Here is an 18555-nt window from a genome sequence, read left to right on the forward strand (position 1 = left end):
GTCAACCCTTGAAGTTCCCTCCTAAAAGCCAAACCCCAGGTCATAGGAACTGTGGGTTCTTACCCCATCTCAGGCACTTGGACTTGGCGGAATGTGCTTTCTGTATCACCAAGATTCTAGGGATCTCATCTATATCAATACTGAGGCTAATTTCCACAAATCATGTAAAAAAATCAACTTCATTGAAAAAAAGTCAATGGACACTCATATGGCAATTACATCTATATCTTCTAGGTTCTAAAAACCTAGGCCACTAAGAGGCACCCCTATTATAGTTCCCTTCATTCTGAAATTGTATGTGATTCCTTATATGTGCCAGTGCTGGATCCTGATCAAGAAGACTTTAGTATCACAGAAAGTACTAGACGCTTTCTTCAGAAAAAGGAAAGCTTCCTTCCCTTGTTTTTAGTGAACCTTACATTCCGTTTCTCATGCCTATACAGTGTTGTGTTTCATGAGCTGTGCCTACTGTATCTCCTTTGTGCCAAGGGACCTACTTCCCTGTAACATAGCTGGATTGGTCAGAACAACGCAACCCATTGTGGGTGGGGTAAAAAGGGTTCTCAGAGAATCTCCAAAAAGATTCTCTAAATTCAAGTACCTAACCTGGATGTGTTAAGACTTCCAGCTTATCACTGAAACCATTTATTCTTCTTGCTAGGCACATTGCTAAAGGTTATTTCCCAGGTAATTAGCAGTGGAAGGGACATGTGCCACTTCTAGGCCTGGCCCATAAAAATCTCCCCAAAATCATCCTCTGTGCGCTGCTGTCATACAGTGATTGCATGGATTTAAGGCTAGGGTGATCCTGGAAGTCACATGTGAAAGATGGGAGAGCCTCTGGCACTTAGGTCCCTGAATGACTGTGTGGAGAGGAGCAGACCTCCTTTCTCCATCCTAAATGCCCACGACCTGAAACCCAGTTACTGTTAAGAAAGCAATAAATACATTTTCAACTAGACTTAGGTCACTGAAATTTTACAGTCTGTTACAGCAGCTAGCCTATTTTAACTAATACCTTTGGCTAAATATATTTGTGTGGCTACTTTTCTCTTTCTGTCTCTCTTCTTTAAGCAATATAAAACTATCTTAGAAAATTACCTTCTTTTTGTATAAATCTGTTTTTGTTAATCCAAGACTTATTTATTATTGTATAATTCAATCAGAGTCTCCAAAATAAGAATCTATGAAGAATGGGCTGATAACATGTATCAATAAAGCTTGTCTGGTACAAAGAAAAAAATACTGGAACATGCTTGTCCTGCTTAAAGAGGGAAAATCTCTATTTAGTAACCAACAATTGTCATGTCAAAATGCAGGCCATGTTTCCAGATCTTTCTGCGGTTTTGAAAGGATTAGGAAAGAAGAATTTTATGTGAATATTTTCCATTTTTAAATCTGCAAGCTAAAGAAAACATAGTCATGGACTATGTGTGAACAGATTCTCAGTTTATAAAATGCTACTTTAAAGTGATACAGAATCCATCTTCCAGACATGTCCCCCAAGACACAGGGGTTGGTATGAGGTATTGCTATGGTCTGAATGTCTGTGTCCCCCACTAAATTCACATGCTGAACCTGAATTCCCAATACAACAGTATTGAGAGGTGGGGCCTTTACAAAGTGATTAGGTCATGAGGGTGGAGACTTCATGAGTGGGACTAGTGCCGTTATAAAGAATACCAAGGAAGGTTGTTTGCTCCTTTCATTGTATGAGGACACAGCAAGAAAGGTGCCTTATATGAAGCATAAAGTAAGCTCTCACCAGATACTGAATCTACTGGTGCCTTGATCTTGGACTTCCCAGCATCTAGAACTGTAAGAAATAAATTTCTCATTTATAAGCTTCACAGGTTATGGAATTTTGTTACAGCAGCCTGAACTACTTTCTTTGAGAGTTCAGTACCATCTCAGATTAAAACAAAACAAACAAAAAAAACCACCAATGAACCAGGCCTGGTCAGTCTCTAAAACTTAAAAAAACACATTTCGGAATTCAGGCAGAGTCCTCTCAGGCATGTGAAACCTATACAGTGTTCTCTGAGCCTAAGAGGTGCTGGGCCTTGTCTGGAGACACTGAGAAGAAAATGGAGCCAGTTGTCATGCTCCAGTCAGCAACAGACTTGAGTATGAGAAGCTGAGACATGGTGGATCACAAGGGCCAAGAACCCAAGAGTGATCAAGAGAAAACTGATGTGGAATCTTTAAACAGCCACCCAGCCTTACTGTCACAACCTCCTTTGCCCAGCATCAGCTTCAGTCTCTCATGAGTTAACTCTGCCTGAGAGAAAAGTCCTCATCCCTTTGATGCAGCATATTTTCTTTTTTATTTTTGAGACGGAGTCTCGCTCTATCGCCCAGGCTGGAGTGCAATGCTGCAATTTCGGCTCACTGCAAGCTCCGTCTCCCGGGTTCAAGCCATTCTCCTGCCTCAGCCTCCTGAGTAGCTGGGACCACAGGTGCCCGCCACCATGCTCAGCTAATTTTTTGTATGTTTTAATAGAGATGGGGTTTCACTGTGTTAGCCAGGATGGTCTTGATCTCCTGACCTCGTGATCCACCTGCGTCGGTCTCCCAGAGTGCTGGGATTACATGTGTGAGCCACCGCACCAGGCCGCAGGATATTTTCTTGACCCCTCTGTGGGACTCATGACAGGGGTGCCCCATTTACTCAGCATGCTGTGTTCAATCCCTTGTAGGAGGGAGTGCACAGGCCAGGGAGCGTGGGAACCGGCTGGCCACCTTGGCACTGGCAGGAGCAAACTCCGTGCAGGCCGTGGGGGCGTCTAGGTGGGGGTGCCTGCCACCCCAAGGCCCCAGAGGGTGTGTTACAATGTTCTCTTAGCTCTGCCATCTGAAAACAGCAGTGTTATCAGCTTAGTGGGCCACTTCCCTCATCGCACGAGGTGGCTGCCCTCTGCCAGTGTGGGCAAAGGGCCCGTGTGACAGTCTTTTGGGTACCACACTTGGTGGGTCTCGAATTCTTGTCTGGTACCCAAGAAGAATGAGGTCATGCGACAAACTGAAGGATGGTGACTGCGGAGAATTTTATTGAGTGATGAAAGCAGCTCTCAGCGGAGAGGGGAGCTGGAAAGGGGATGGGAAGGGCGGGTTGGTCTTCCCTGAAGTCAAGTCACTCCTCTGCCCCTATCCTCTGCAGTCAGATGCCTCTCTCTGACATCCAGCTGCTTCTCTCTTCTACCGGCTGAGTCTGGGGTCTTGATAGGTACAGGATGGCGGGCAGGGCAGGCCATAGGTAGTTTTGGAAAAGGTAACATTTGATTGGTAAAAAGGCATTATTTAGAAGAAACCAATCGTGAGAGAGCAGGCAAACAGGGACCAAAGTTCTCACTTTGGGCTACAGGTTCCAGGCTTTTCAGCTTTAAGGTGGGGCTTTGCCAAGGACCATCCCTGTCTGCCTAGAGTTTCTCTGCCTCCTGCCTCTATCTGAGGCTGGCATTGCTCCCTGAGTCAGAACTCATGGTCTGAAGGGTTCCAGTTTCTATCAATTATCATTTGTGACCCCAGCCAAGATGAATAGCAGCACCTCTTTTCACAGATTATGAGTTCCCACATCAGCCCAAGGCCTTGGGAATGGTTAATGTTTCAAGTCAAATTCTGAAAGCACAGGAAGCTGCTGGATGTTCCAGTTCTGCTTCAAGGACGGGAGAGCCTTCTGACAAATTTGCATGGCATTCCAAAAGGCAGTATTTTAGTTTCCTGGTTGAACATGAGCTTTGCCAAGGATGGTGTAAGATATGGTAGACACCATTTTCTCTGCACTGAGGCAGACAAAGATTTAATCCTCACTTTGCTACTTTCTAACAATATACATTTATTTTACTGGACTACTGTGAAGGACAGATGAACTAAAGTATATTTCAATAACAAAATAACGTACTTAGTACAGTGCCTAACACATGGGGTACACCAAATAACAGCTTTTGCTATTAGTATAGAGAATGAAACTGCATTGTGTCAGGTGACGTAGGTAGAGGTTTAAAGTGAGTACCAGTTACTGAGCACCATTGATACACACTCAATAAATGTTTGTAATTAAGTCTAAGCCTTAAAAAGCAGAAGACTAACGGTTACTGTTTCTTATTCTGGAGCTGAAAGGGGATGGTCCCAGGGAAAGTGAGATATTGGCTATACTGTACATTCACCCTGATTTTATAAGTGATGCTGATATGGAAGGAACTTGATACAAAGATCATGGAAAGCGATACAGCATCTGCAACCAACCCCATTGGCCAAAAGGGCACTGAAGGACATTTACTCATGAGGGTAATTAAACATGCCTTACTAACCAGCAAAAAAGCCCTGCCTACTATAGCAGTGAAGCAGATAAAGAAAGAACTTCACCCTCTGAAAAGAGACTAGATATGATACTAAAAGTGTCTGTTCAACCGCTAACAGCCCTGTGTGGAGATAACACTCTCATCAGAACTCATCTAATGCTAGTTTCAAATATGGGCCCAACCTAGCCTCCTGACAATCTAAGCCACAGCAGAAGATCCACAAACTCTAATAAATCTCTGTTATACACAAGGTAAGAAAAACAGATACTGGGGTAGTGTTTTTTTTTTTCTCCCATTAGGCCCCTCTTAGTTATTTTGTTAAAGAAATTAGCAAACTGTACCTTGACATAGAACTTATACAGATAGAGACTCTAATCAAAGGGAAGATAAGAACTACCCTTGTAAAAGACTATTTTGCTTTGTTTTCTTTGTAATCCGTGAGCTGCTGGTATGGATACTTTGTCTTGGCAGGAAGAAGAGGAATCTTAGCTGAGCCAGTTTCAGGCTAATTTTCTGGAGACTGCTGTACAGACCTGCCTTGCTGTAAACACAGTCATTACCTGGCATCCAGCAAATACTTAAACTGATCTCGGGGATCTACACAACTTTCAGAGCTCGATAAACAACATGTGGTTCAGTTTACAATGGAATACTATTCAGAAACAGCAAAAATGATTCTTTAAAGACTGTCCAGCTAAGACATGAAGCAGACCAGACCAGCACTGGTCATCACCAGCCATTCACACCTGAAGGTAACACACAGGCTCCATAAAAAAACAGCTATAGATAATAAAGATCGATGAAAACTTGTCCAGAATGCAGCATGGCACCAGTCCCATTTCCAAGGCCTATTACTGTAGAAAGATAGTATCTTCAAAAACATAAAAATTATAAATTAGATTTGATTGCCAAAAATTCTTACTTCACACTATAAAGAAACAGAATTTCTAACAGGGAGCCACATGTAAATTATGGAAAATAGAACACAGTATATTTCATACTGCTGAGCTTCTCAGGAACTGACCATGATTTTAAGATTTAAAGTAATAACATCTATTTAGAAAGTGGAGTACTTGCAGTAAATACACTTAAAAAATAAGATAAATAAATGGTTTATTTTTCTTAAGGAAAAAGTAAAACAGAATCCACCAAAAATCTAAAAACAAACAAACCTTGAGGAATATAGTCAGAAAACCTACCCTATTGGTTTCAAGACCCTAGAAAGCTATAGTAATTAAAACAACATGGGACTGACTCAAGAATAGACAGAACAGGTAGTACTGCAGAGAACAGCAGGAAGCTAACCCACAAAGCTGCACACACACAGCACCTGCTTTATGGCAATGTAGCACTGCAATGCATCTTTTTACCAAAGGGTGCCGGATATTCATAAAGAAAATGAAGAAGTCCTGACCCATGTCTTAACCAAATGAAAAATCAATTACAGATAAATTATGGACTTAATATGATAGGTAAAACAATGTAGCTTCAAGAAAATAATATGTACAGTTGGGGAGGATTCATTACCTTGGGGTAGAAGTTTTATTTTCTCATTATTAGTTTTCTGAGTCAGGGTCTCTCTCTGTGGCCCAGGCTCTGGAGTTCAATGGCATAATCACAGCTCACTGCAGCCTCGACTTCCCACGTTCAGGCAGTCCTCCTACCTCAGTCTCCCAAGTAGCTGGGCCTACAGGTATGAGCTACCATGCTTGGCTAATTAACAATTTTTTTTTTTAAAGAGATGTGGTCTTACTATGTTGCCCAGGCTGGTCTTGAACTCGTAGGCTTAAGTGATCCTCCTGCGTTAGCCTCCCAAAGTCCTGAGTTTATAGGTATGAACCACTGTGCCCTACTCAAAGTTTTTAAATAGAAACATGAGCACTAACCATAATGGAAAAAAAATGATAAACTGGACAACATAAAAAATAATAAAAAAACTTCTGTTCACCTAAAGACCTATTAAGAGAATTAAAAAGCTACAGAATGAGAGCAGATATTTACAATATATTTATCTGACAAGGAACACATATCTATAATCTGTAAGAACCTCCTACAAGTCAGTAAGAAAAAGAGAGACGACCCAACAGAAAAGTAGACAAACTGGCTGAACAAACTTCATGAAATAAAATATCAAAAGGGTAAAACCATAGGTAGGAATATCCCAATTAAATAGACATACATCATCAATGTGACCTAAATTTTAAAAGACTGAAAAAAATCCAAGGGCTAAGTGAGAAAGAGGATGTGGAGCAATTGGAACTTTCATGAACCACAGTGGGGAAGGGAGGTGTCAACTGTACGATCACTTTGGAAAACGTACAGGACTGTAGTCGAGCTGCACATATGCACACTCCATGGCCCAGACATTCAACTCCTGTGCACACACCAGAAAATGCACTAGAACATATGCATGCAAATGTTCATAACAGTTTTATTCATAATAACCCAATTGGAAAACCTCAAGTGCCTAAGTGAAGTAGGATGGATACATAAAATGTAGTTATTCTTACAACAGAATACTATTCAGCAGTGACAAAAATGAACTACTTCTACACACAAATCTCACAAGTATAATGTTGAGTAATAGAAGCCAGATGCACAGAGTGCCCACTGTTTGATATCTATTTACATAAAAGTCAAAACCAGGGAATGCTAATCTATGGTACAGAAATAAAAAAGAGTGGTTACTTTGGACAGAGGGCAAACCACCTGTTTGTGGGTCCAAGGGAAGCTTCTAGGGTGCTGGAAATGTTCTTTGTTGGTGTGAGTCGTAGTTACACTCTTAACCCTATAGAAAGCATCTGCTTCTGGTTGGGATAAAGTCACGAGACCATTATTCAAACTCTAATGCCAAGAACAAATCAGCTAACTTCCCAACCAAAGCTTTTTGAAACCATAAGATAGCAGAGAACAAAATAAAGCCTAACTGAATGAAAATATAGAATCAGACAAGCCCTTTCTAGGAGAAGACCCACAGCTGCCTTTATCCCTGAAGGAAGAGTGAGAGGAAGAAGACAGAACTCTGCCTTTAAAAAACATACGGATAAATCACCCAAACTTTGAAGGAAGCTGAAGTCACCGTGAGTCAACAGGCTTGATGAATTCATATCCTGAGGGAGTCTGCACCCACCACTGACTCTTTCTCATGGGTTTTTATCTAGTATACGAGGGGGTAAACCAAGGGCTGGGTGCAGCGCTGAAGAGCTGTCATGCTAAGGAAGAAGTTCCAAAAGGTGGATTGGAATGTTAAAGCACAGACAAGACACCGTTTAGGAATCTGTTGTAGGATGGAGGTAAGTGAAGGTAGAGGCCTTGGAAATGAAGATAAGTGAATGGATTTCATGAACGGTTTAGAGATGGTGGAGAAAGAGCCTTGGTGTGGCACTCCTACATCACATATTTTATTGTGGTATGAGGTTAAAAATTAGATGCATAAAAATCCCATTATATAATTTTGTCACAACTGTCTAGAATGAGAACTGCATGCAGAAATCACAACAGAGGATCAGAGATGAGTGGAAGCTCTTGATCTAGACTAATATGCTATCAAGAACCCAGACAAAAAGACGCCACAGGAAGGTTGGTACCAAATTTAAAAATTAGCCCCAGAGTACAATACAGATAAAATTCCGGAAAAATCTTTGGACTCGTGGGGAAGTAGGTATGAAGCAACACATTCATGTCCAAGAGTTTGGCTGGGGTCAAAAAAATCCCCAAAACCCAACGAGCTTCAGAGATTAGGTAAAGAGGAAGCTGAGGATTTATGATAATTATTTTAACAAATCTTATAATAGGTGAGTTTCACCACTTAATCTCAAGCATCAATCTAAGTGGATAAAGTCAATAAATAAAATAAGTCTTTCCTAATATAACTATAACAATAAAGCCATATTAAACAATTTATCGAAGGGACTGGTGGGGAAAGGAGAGAAAGATTCGGATCAGGTGACATTAAATACCTCATGGTCCAGTCCCTATACGAGAATTTTCTTGGTTCTTGCCTCTGAGCCTCCAATTTTGGGCGGCATCCAGTTACTACAGGTGGTCTTACAGTTATTACTACTTTTACTGAGGCCTAACTGAGCTGGGTTTTAGGTTTATGCCTTTGTAAAGTATACACAATTACATAAGAAATAAAATACTGAAAGTAGATGATTTATGAGAGAATGTGACCAATATATGTTTGTTGATCTTGAAAACAGCCTAGGAGTGTGAAAGAATAGATTAATTAAATAATTAAGCCAAACGTGAATTTTAATATTCAAAGACATTCATAAGCAAAACACCCTAAGGTATATTTATAGAGCCACTTTAATTAGTCAGTATTCAAAACGGCTTTACACATGAGTCAAGTTTTCAACATACTTTAAATATGCATCTCTTCTAAATGAGAGAGCTGGGGTACTGTAAACCAAGCACGGAACCTAGAATCAGAACATGAGGCCTTGAGTCCTGGCTCTGTGGGGTTACAAACTCTGAAAGTAAATCATGCAACTTTCTTCAAATGTAAAATGGAAAACTCTAAGGGGCTGCCACAAATATTAAATAATAATGGATGTAAATGTGCTCTGTAAAATGAAAAGTGATGTATCATTTCCTCAAAGGAGTGAAGCAAGGGAAAAATATGTTCATGAAAATTTGCTTTTATTCAATTAATAGCCTTATCAATAATATCTGCACATATACTTAAGACAGTACATTTTAACTTACTGATACTGATGCAAAACCAAAGAATCCTAGGTTCTCTTTCAGACTATTATCCTGACATTCGCATTAGCCAGTAGAAATTAGATGACTATCAAATGTATCTAAGAATTACCTGTCACAGTGATTTCTCATGGATTACATTAATGCTGCCCATATAATTTCAAGAGAAACTGTATCAGAATAGTTAGTTTAGGCTGTGAATTCAGAGAAACCTACATGCAAACTCTGCATCTATTACTTCCTAAGTGCATGATTTTGTAGAATCTAACCATCCTTAAACTTGGGTTTATACCACAGAAGTGGAGATGTTCACAGTACTAATATCACAAGTTTCAAGGATTTAAGAGAGAGCAGCACCTAATGTACTTAACAGAGTGCCTGGCACGTAGTACAGAGCTTATAGATGTTTGCTATGATAACACTGAAAACGTTGCTTCAGAACAGTGGAGATCTTTGTTTTCCATTTCTGGTTATTCTCATCCTTGAAGAGGTATGCAGTCCCATATGCACATAGTGATATAGGCTCATATTATTTAATGGCCAGAAGGGGATTCTGACATCTATTGAACAACCACTTCGAGCCAGGAACTATGACAAGACACTATAAATACAAAGATGAACTAGATGTTCACTGTAACTTCAAATACTTCACAAGAATGTAAGACTCTTAAGGGTAGATATTTGTTAACTCTGCCCATGGAGGTATCTTCAGGGACTAAAACAGTACCTGAAATATTGGATTTCCTTGGTAAATACTTGTGGAATAAATAGTCTTAGTTTTCTACCATACATATAATTATCTAGATCCCAAAGCAGAAGACGCTTTTAATATATTTTGGATATCCAGTGAAGAGAAACTATAAAGAACAGTGTATTTATCATTACACAGATATAACTAGAATTGGGTTTAAAGTCTTTGAAACAATGTTAATGATTTTTTTTTTTTAACAAAATAAACACAATGACATTTGGTACTTCGAAAAAAAATTGAGAAATATTCAACACACACAGGAAATAATTCACCAAATGACTGATAACAGAAGGGAAACCTGATACCATTTTCTTACTGATGTATTAACACTTCCCACTACTAAATTTATATGATCATAAAATTTCTTTTTAAAGATTTAAAGCACTGCTCACCTGGTCTTCTTCTCCTCCACCTTCTTCATCATATTTTAAAATATTATCTCTTACATCATCTTCTGGATCAATTAAAAGTTGTTTGGCCTGGCGTTCTTTATCCCGGCGTTTCATCCATACCACAAACATCAGCACAAGGACTAGGTAGGAAAATAGTAAAAATACGTAATATTGTCATTTTTAAAGCCTGGCCTATCTAGTCACAGTATTCAGTACTAATAATTTATACTTATATAGGCTGAAGGCTTGTAATGCATCTTTCACTCTACTATATATTTCTGACCTCACATTAAGAGAGACAAGACAAAGCAGGCTGAAGCACTGGGTTTAGAGTATGAAGGCCTGGGCTCCCATCCCTGGTGCCCTGCAAACTCATTTGAGAGGTGATCATCCTTGTTCTAGTTTTACCATCCACATATGGGGACAGTAACTTTTTCTATCTTCCCTTTGGCTTGCTAAAGGATAGTTGTCCTTAATAGGGCCTTGTAACTTCTAGAGACACAAAACAGCTGTAAGTTGTTACTTGCTGTGTTATGTAGGTTGGTCAGTCATCATTATACTCCGAAATTCACAGAAAACAACACTTCTCCAGGAGGACGAAGTTTGCCCAGATGACCTGGGTAATAAATTGGAACTAAGTCAGGAATTGGACCTTGAGGTTTTGACTCCCAGAGGGTGGTGCATGTTTCAGCTCAGAAGGCTAGGGGATTCATTTGAACACTGAAAAAACATTAGACTTTCATGTTTTATACTTTGTGCCAGGTCTAGAAACCATAAATTTTCCAGTAAGTTGATGTTAAAATCAGCACCAATTCAGTTTCCTTCAAAACGTCAGTTACTTCTTCATTGCCATAATCCATCATACCTAAGTCCTTCTTGATAAGATTGGCATCTATGGCACATTTCAGTTGAAATGGAAACATATCCCTGAGTGCACATCTAGGAACAAATTCTGTCTAAAATCTGGGGGTATCAGTTTATATCCTGAAGCAAAAGATTTAATGACTCCTATTGGAGCACATTTTTATTATTGGCCATAAAAGCAAATATCCTCCTTTTAAAGCCAGATAACATGATCTCATTTGCTATTGTTCCAGGGCTAAATCTAGCAAGTGGATTATTAGTATAGCATGCAGGTTTCAAATTATAGCCAAAGTAGTCTCCACACAGGAAGCTTAGACTTCTATAGTAATTGCTTAGAATAAAGGGATAGAATTCTAAATTACCAGAACACTTGTAAATGGAGAAAACATAAAAGAAATGGCCAACATTTTCAAGAAAGTGATTGGTGTACAGCATGATCACACAATAAACTAAGTCCTGCTGCTATTTCACAATAAAACACAGGGCCCAGGCAATTTATTCTTTTAACCTGCATGCTTAGAAGTGGTTCCTAAAGTACTTTCCAGGGGTTAATTTTTTGCATTCCATTGAACCAAAGATTGTAAAGTACCTTCAAAAGAAGCAATTCCTTAATCTACACTTACTCTAAAGACAGACAATTTATTGAGCTGTGTAATCATTTCTATTATCAAACGCGCTGTATGTGAAGTGCAATCTCTCACTCTTTTACACAGCCCTTCAGAAACAAATACCTTGATCCTCGCATGACTGGAGCACGTTGCTGACTGTGCTTTATATGAAGGAAGGTGAAGGAAAGCGATATACTTATTTTCCTAAATCAACAACTACGTGCCATAAATTCATACTCAAATCATAAGAAAGGTGCTCAAACTTGGGATTGTTTAACGTTTTTTCTATGAAAAGCATCTACTACAGCTCCCTAAGCAATCAGCACGAGAAAGGGTAAGAGGGCACGGAAGAGGCATGCTGAGGAGGCTTGCTGCAAACCTCAAGTGCTTGAAACAAAGCTCTGGGGTTTTTTCATTCTAAAGTGGACTTGGCCGACCCATATATGATTGGCGAGGAAATGCTGAAAGGTCAAAGGGTTGTTAGACTACTTTGCCAGGCAATAGCAACAAATGACTTTGCTGAACATCCTGGAAGCCAAGAGAACTGAAATCTAAAAGACAATAAAAGTACTCACTAAGCAGGATGATGATGCAGAGCAGGATGGCAATGATGGCACCAGTGCCAAGCCCTGCACCCACAATCCTGTCCACATCTGTGCAGTCCCCGTTGGAGTCACACTGGCAAACTTTCACACGCAGGATGGAAATATTTGATTTGGGAGGATTACCCGAATCTGTGATTATGATGGGAACTTCATAGATACCAGCTTCAAGAAATTTTATCTTTAAATTAAGCTGAGCAAAATCACCTATATGAAAAAGGAAAAACATAGTTTGATAGGTAATACTTAAAGTGGTAAAAAAAACACATAGCATTGTTTAGAATGTATTTACTACCTAACAGTGAACATAAAGTGGATTACAACTATGCTGCATTCTAAATACTTTTTTGGCCATAAAGGCCTTTAATATCTTACTTAAACTTTAAGTAGCTTTTAAAATATGTATAATGAGAAGATTACGAAGCACATAAAAATTAACTTTTCATGCCAGGCTTCAAAATCTCTCAACTGCACATATATTCAAATAATTAACCTGTTCTTACCATTAAGCCGAGTGATGGTCCAATTTCTCTTAATAGTCACTGGAGATAAAGGAAGATCAAAAGCAAATGGTCCAGCATTTGGATCAATGTCGTAATCAAGTGCTGTAATATTAATTGAATTGGGGTCTGGAGTTTCGCAAGTCTCTGCCTCTTGAGGTAACACTTGAGGGGCATTGTCATTAATATCAAGTAAATAGATCTGCAGCGTTCCTGTTCCACTCATAGGAGGAATTCCTGAAAAGAGAAAAATCACAAACGATGCTGAACAGTTCTCTCCAATGAGCCTCAATTATGGTGAAATTCTCAAAGCTTCTAACCTTCTGGCCCTTATAACTGTAACCTTGGAAAAATTTAGTTGCTATGGCATCTGGGCAGACCGTTTCCAGAACAAAGCCCCTTCCTGCTTGCCAGAAAGAATGACCCTGAGCTGCCACTGCTGCTCTGCAGGAGCTGAGCAAGGTGACGAAGAATGCCCCTGCTATGGAATCCCAGACCTTCCTTGCCCCTCCTGCCCATTATTCAGGGCTTGCACAGACCATGCTCCTCCAGACACTGTGAGGAATGTTGGAGATGCAAACACAGGGCTCGTGATCCTGTGGACCCTACTCTTTTTATGAACCAATACATATGCATGAAAGAACATAAGAATGCTTTTAATGATCTAACACAGCTTTGACTTCTTGAAACAGTCTACAGACAAGTGATACAGAACCACAGACCTCAACTCAGGAAGGAATATCATGCAGAAGAGAAATGATATTTACTAACCAACTACCTGCTTGAGATCATATTAGGCTGCTCTATGTACATTCTTTCATTGTAATCCTATGACACAGGTTTAAACAGATGAACCTGAGTCTGTAAACTGCTCATGGCCACACACTCTTGTAAGTGGTGGAGTTGTTACTAAAGATGGGTCGGCCTGACCTCAAACCCATTTTCATTCCACGATAATAAAATGCTGTCTCCACCACTTTGTGTGATAATTTAGTCTAGTGATTTGATTTTCTTCTGCTATACTATAAATATTCACACTCACATATATATAATATGTTTATGACTATTTTATAAATAATGCTGTACACTGAAGACCAGAGATTTAAGGGACCTGCCAAAGGTCACGCAACTAGGAAGGTGCACATACATACACAATCCTGGGGAGGGAATAAGGAGGAATGTTTACCAATTTCTCTGAGGAATATGATGGTTCTAAGATCAGGGAGAGTTGAACTGGAAGCGTATAGTGGCTGTTACAATATTCCAACACCACCATGACCACTATGATACTCAATAGTTTGAGGGACTTTGAAATTTATTATCATATTTAATATTACTATACTTTTATAACAACTATATAGAATATGTAGGTAGTGAAACAATTTATCAATAATGAAACTAAGGCATAAAGAGTATAAGAGCTTGCCTAATCATTAAGGAACAGAGCTGGGGCTCCAAATCTAGCCTTGTGACTAAAAATAAAGTGCACTTGCAAAACATCACAGCTACATACATTTAACAGGTCACTTCTCTCTCTTATCAAAAGCCTTTCAATTAGAAAACAATCCTTATTGGTGAATGAGAAATCTGGTCGTAACTCACAACCAATATACATACATATATACATATAATTTTATGGCTCTTTAGATCTTAACCTAGTGATTCAAGATGCATTACTTTCAGTTCCACTGTAGAAAGAAAGCCACTGTTTATGGCAAAAAAGCATAAAACAGGTACTAATGATATGCTTTGATGTACAATGGCAAAAGCTATTCCTACAAAGTTCCAACACTATTTAAACAAGAGGTCCCATATAAAAAGGATAAGAAATATTTCTTTGGTTGGTCATTACATAGATTTTCTACAAATAGTAATCTCATTAAATCTTAGTATACAGATTTAGAAAGGTTCATTGACATTATTCTTAAAGTATTGGTATGTAATATTTTAGCAATGCAAAATATTTTACAATTTGAAAATTGCAAACAGCAACTTCAACCACCAAATTGAAGCCTGCTATTTTTTTTAATTAAATACCAACAGTCACATTCATAGTTTAATACTGAAAATATTGTAAAATATAGTTGTGGTTCAGTTTTGAAACTATTAATACACAATAGGAATACTTATTTGAGTGGTTACTTTGTGTCAGCCACTGTTTCAAAGGCTTCATATATATGTAGAAGTCATTATATTTTAGTTACAAAACTGAGTTAGGTGCTGATACCGATCTCTATTTAACAAAAAAAAGGAAACAAATATATTTAAAACCTCATGCCAATCCCACAGTTCAAAGTGGGAAAGCTGGAGTCTGCGTCTGGGGGTCCTGTAGAACTCCAGAGCTTGAAGTCTGAAGCACACATCATACTGAGAGCTAACAAAGCAAAATAAGCCCCTCATCAGGTCTACGTAAGTTCCCTTTGTATTACATATCTGAAAAAAGTCCTTATCTGTAAATCTTAACCAATTAAAAACCAGCAGAGACTCAGGAAAAAAAGAAGGTGCTACATATATATTCCAAAACCCACACCCTGAAGCTCACTACTCACTTATCTCAATTTATGCACAAAATTAAGCTTCCTAGCCCATGGCAGACAGAGGCAAAGAATTATAAACAGCAAGACTGATAGAGATGCATATATGAATGGCAGCAAACAGAGTGACTAGAAGACATATAAAAAGAGCCACTCAAAAAACCCAGTGTCTAGGGCCACTAAGGATGGACTTAGGGCATCAACGTGTGACAGCACAATAAGATAACAAAGGTATGTCTACATGAATGGTGGATGAACATCGAGAACAGTCATTGCAAAGACTGAAGGATGTCCCAGAACACCTGTCTGAAATGATAAATAAAAGCTGGACCTCGGAGTTATAAAAGTCAGTTTTCCGGGCAATTGAGTTTTGTAGAAAATTTTAATTCCTGAGCATGCATAATGAGGATCTACTGTCTTTCATCAACATACAAGAAAAAACAGGGAACATACCATTGTCAGAAGCAAGGAAAGTAGCATTATATATATTGTTTTTCACATTTGGTGATTCTCGGTCCAAAACAGCAATTGTAGTTATTTGTCCATTCACAGGATCTATTTTTAGCCAATTGGCAGGATCAGATAATTTAGTGTATCTACAAAATGAAAGTGAAGTTTAATTTTTTTATATGAAACTTTCAAAAAGCATATTTTACAGGTTTAGTTCCAAATGCAACTGGCTCATTAACCTGCATTTCCGTAGATAATGGCTGGAAATACAGCTTTAACATGAAAAAGTATTTTTGTGACAGTGGTATTGGGAGGCACATAAAGGTTGTTTGGTCAGGCATGTAGGGAACATTCTACAGGTGTCTGAGGGACAAGACTAGGAGCACAGTCTCTCTAATGTGGGCTAAAGCAGATTGGAAAGATATCATTTTAGGTTCTTGTCCACTTCAACAGATATCAATGGTGCAGGAAAATAGCTTGAATATAGTTTCTAGATAAGCAGTAGTCTCAATGTATAGGAGTTAAGAGAAATTACAATAGAAATTGAATACTGTATCACAAAGAACACGCCTAAAACATTTTAACACTTTATCATGGCCAACATGAAGCCACACTGGAAAGACCATAATCCCATTCCTACTTGCATCTTTCACACTGGGCCGAGCCTCAGATCTATACCTTTGCAAAGAAAGGCCTATAGTCTTGAGTCTAAATTGGCAGATTTATCAGCTTAAATTACTTTTTAAAATTTGGAGTGAGGATTAACTTTTAAAGATTAGATAACCAATCGGATTGGAAAAGGTACGCTATGTTTAGAGAGGTAAAAGTTGTAGGATTTCAATACCTCTATTAACTGGCTATTTATTAATAGCTATCTTGATTTCAGTGAATAGAGAAATGGAGAACATTTAACATTCAATAAAAGATAACAATATGAAGTCATCTTTTAGCAGCAGTTCTGTAAGAAGTTTAATGAAATATAAGTTCATTTTAAAAATGATCATCACCAGGTTTGGAGAACAGGCGCATGGCGTGTGCTCTGCCAACCATCCACTCCCTCATCGGGAAGGATAAATTAGATTTTGCTGAGTTTGGAAATCTTTACAGATAGGTTTTATAAGTCCAATAACTACTGAACAGGTAAGGGATGAAAATACTTAGCTCTTAGATACTGGTTTTGGCATAAGCTTTCTTTCCTTCACAATGCATCGAGGAGAGATAAATGTTATAAGCTTCTGAAAGTTCCCTGTGGAACCTTTTTGTGATGTTTGGCATAAAGGCACAGGCTAAATAATTCTAAAGTATTTTTAAAGTAAAAATGGCAGGTACAGAGAAGCAAGAACAGCTTTTTCTTCAAATAATAAAGCCATTTTAATATGGATACAGATATCTATATCTAATATAATCATTGACTGAGAAGAAAATTCAAAGAATTTGAAATTATCTTTTAATATGTAGTTTTGATTCCAATGAAAATTTCTTACTCAAATAGTGAATTAGATAGTGAATAGTGAATAGTGATAGTGAATAGTGAATTAGACCATAAGCTCTAAAAGCACTGCAAACAGCATTTCATACCTAATATTTTGCTGCATATATCGATCTGGGTCCTGAGCAGTGAATGTTGTCAACATGGTACCGGCATGAAGCCCTTCTTCTTGTCGAATGATCTTAGGATTGGGAGCAAAATAAGGGTTTTCATTTACGTCAATAACTGTAACAGACACGGTTGCAGTTGACTGAGGTGGGTGCTGAATTCCCTTGGCTAATGGCACTTGATTTTCTGCAGCAACAGTAAGGACAAACATCCTATTTGTTTCAAAGTCGATTGGCTGGAAAATAAAAAGGAAGCCATATTTTTGCAGGAAATAAGAATGCTTGCATTCTGTAGTTTATTCCTCTATCAACTCCATTTCCAAAAAATTAATTTCTTCATTTACTACATGATAAAGTTCCTCTCAAGTTTCTGGAAAACATGCATTAGCATGGTCACTTATCAAAATATTTATTCCAATTAACCTAATTATAAATCTTGAGTACTTAAAAGATTTATGTTCACAAAACAATGCACACGATTACTGCACAGATTTATTTATTTAGGTACATCTAAAAACTTGATTATTCTTAAGAATAGCATTGTTGACTAAAAATACTAAATAATTTGAAGTCAACGAGAACATGATTGTCTAAACGCACACTCTCAAACATTACTACAAAGATCACTCCTCATCCAGGAAAGTTTTCACCAGTCTATGATGAATTGAAAACAACCCAAAAATCAGAAAATGTAATTTTTAAATAAAGCTAAACTTATTTGATTTAAAAATACCTTTCATAATTTGAAGTACACATTTTGCAGTACAAACGTATACCTAATCACAAACACACCTTTTAAAAATAATACTGTTGGTAGGTGGAAAAGATTTTTCCTTTCCTCTTAGCAAACTAAAACTCTGCTGTCTTCTAGAATATTTCTGAGTATTTTACTGGTCTGTAAAATCCCCAAATTTAAGAAAAACACTCTAGATAAATGCAATGCACAAATAATCCTTCATGTAAATATTAACTTACAAAGTTCACTGAATCCTGCTGTCACTAGAAATGTTACCAGGAGTCAACTAACTAGACTGGACATTCACTCTTAATTTCCCCTGTTCACCTGCTAATGGAGGTGCAAATAAGCGTTAATGTGCAGTAATAACAGGAAAAACAAGAGCATTAAGATCTCTTACGCTCATAACTGGTAGCCTAAGAATGATCAAGAGGTGATGCTCATGAGAAAGCCTCATTATCAGCAGAAACTGTACCAGCTTCCTACCCTAGACCACCTTTTAAAATCTTCAAAC

At 38.3% G+C, this 18555-nt stretch overlaps 1 protein-coding gene across 2 annotated transcripts in view; it reads right to left on the reverse strand.

Moving 5' to 3' along the window:
• CDH2 (cadherin 2) overlaps nucleotides 1–18555 on the reverse strand; it is a 226573-nt gene that overhangs the window by 22107 nt on the left and 185911 nt on the right. For both annotated transcript variants that reach the window (XM_025365214.1, XM_025365215.1), the window contains 5 exons: nucleotides 17288–17541; nucleotides 15713–15855; nucleotides 12729–12962; nucleotides 12199–12432; nucleotides 10152–10291 (listed from right to left, as the gene is read on the reverse strand). In XM_025365214.1, coding sequence (XP_025220999.1) covers nucleotides 10152–10291; nucleotides 12199–12432; nucleotides 12729–12962; nucleotides 15713–15855; nucleotides 17288–17541 — 1005 coding nt within the window. The remainder of the gene's footprint in view (nucleotides 1–10151; nucleotides 10292–12198; nucleotides 12433–12728; nucleotides 12963–15712; nucleotides 15856–17287; nucleotides 17542–18555) is intronic.

The sequence above is a fragment of the Theropithecus gelada genome, chromosome 18 (assembly GCF_003255815.1).
Source record: "Theropithecus gelada isolate Dixy chromosome 18, Tgel_1.0, whole genome shotgun sequence".
NCBI classification, from domain to species: domain Eukaryota; kingdom Metazoa; phylum Chordata; class Mammalia; order Primates; family Cercopithecidae; genus Theropithecus; species Theropithecus gelada.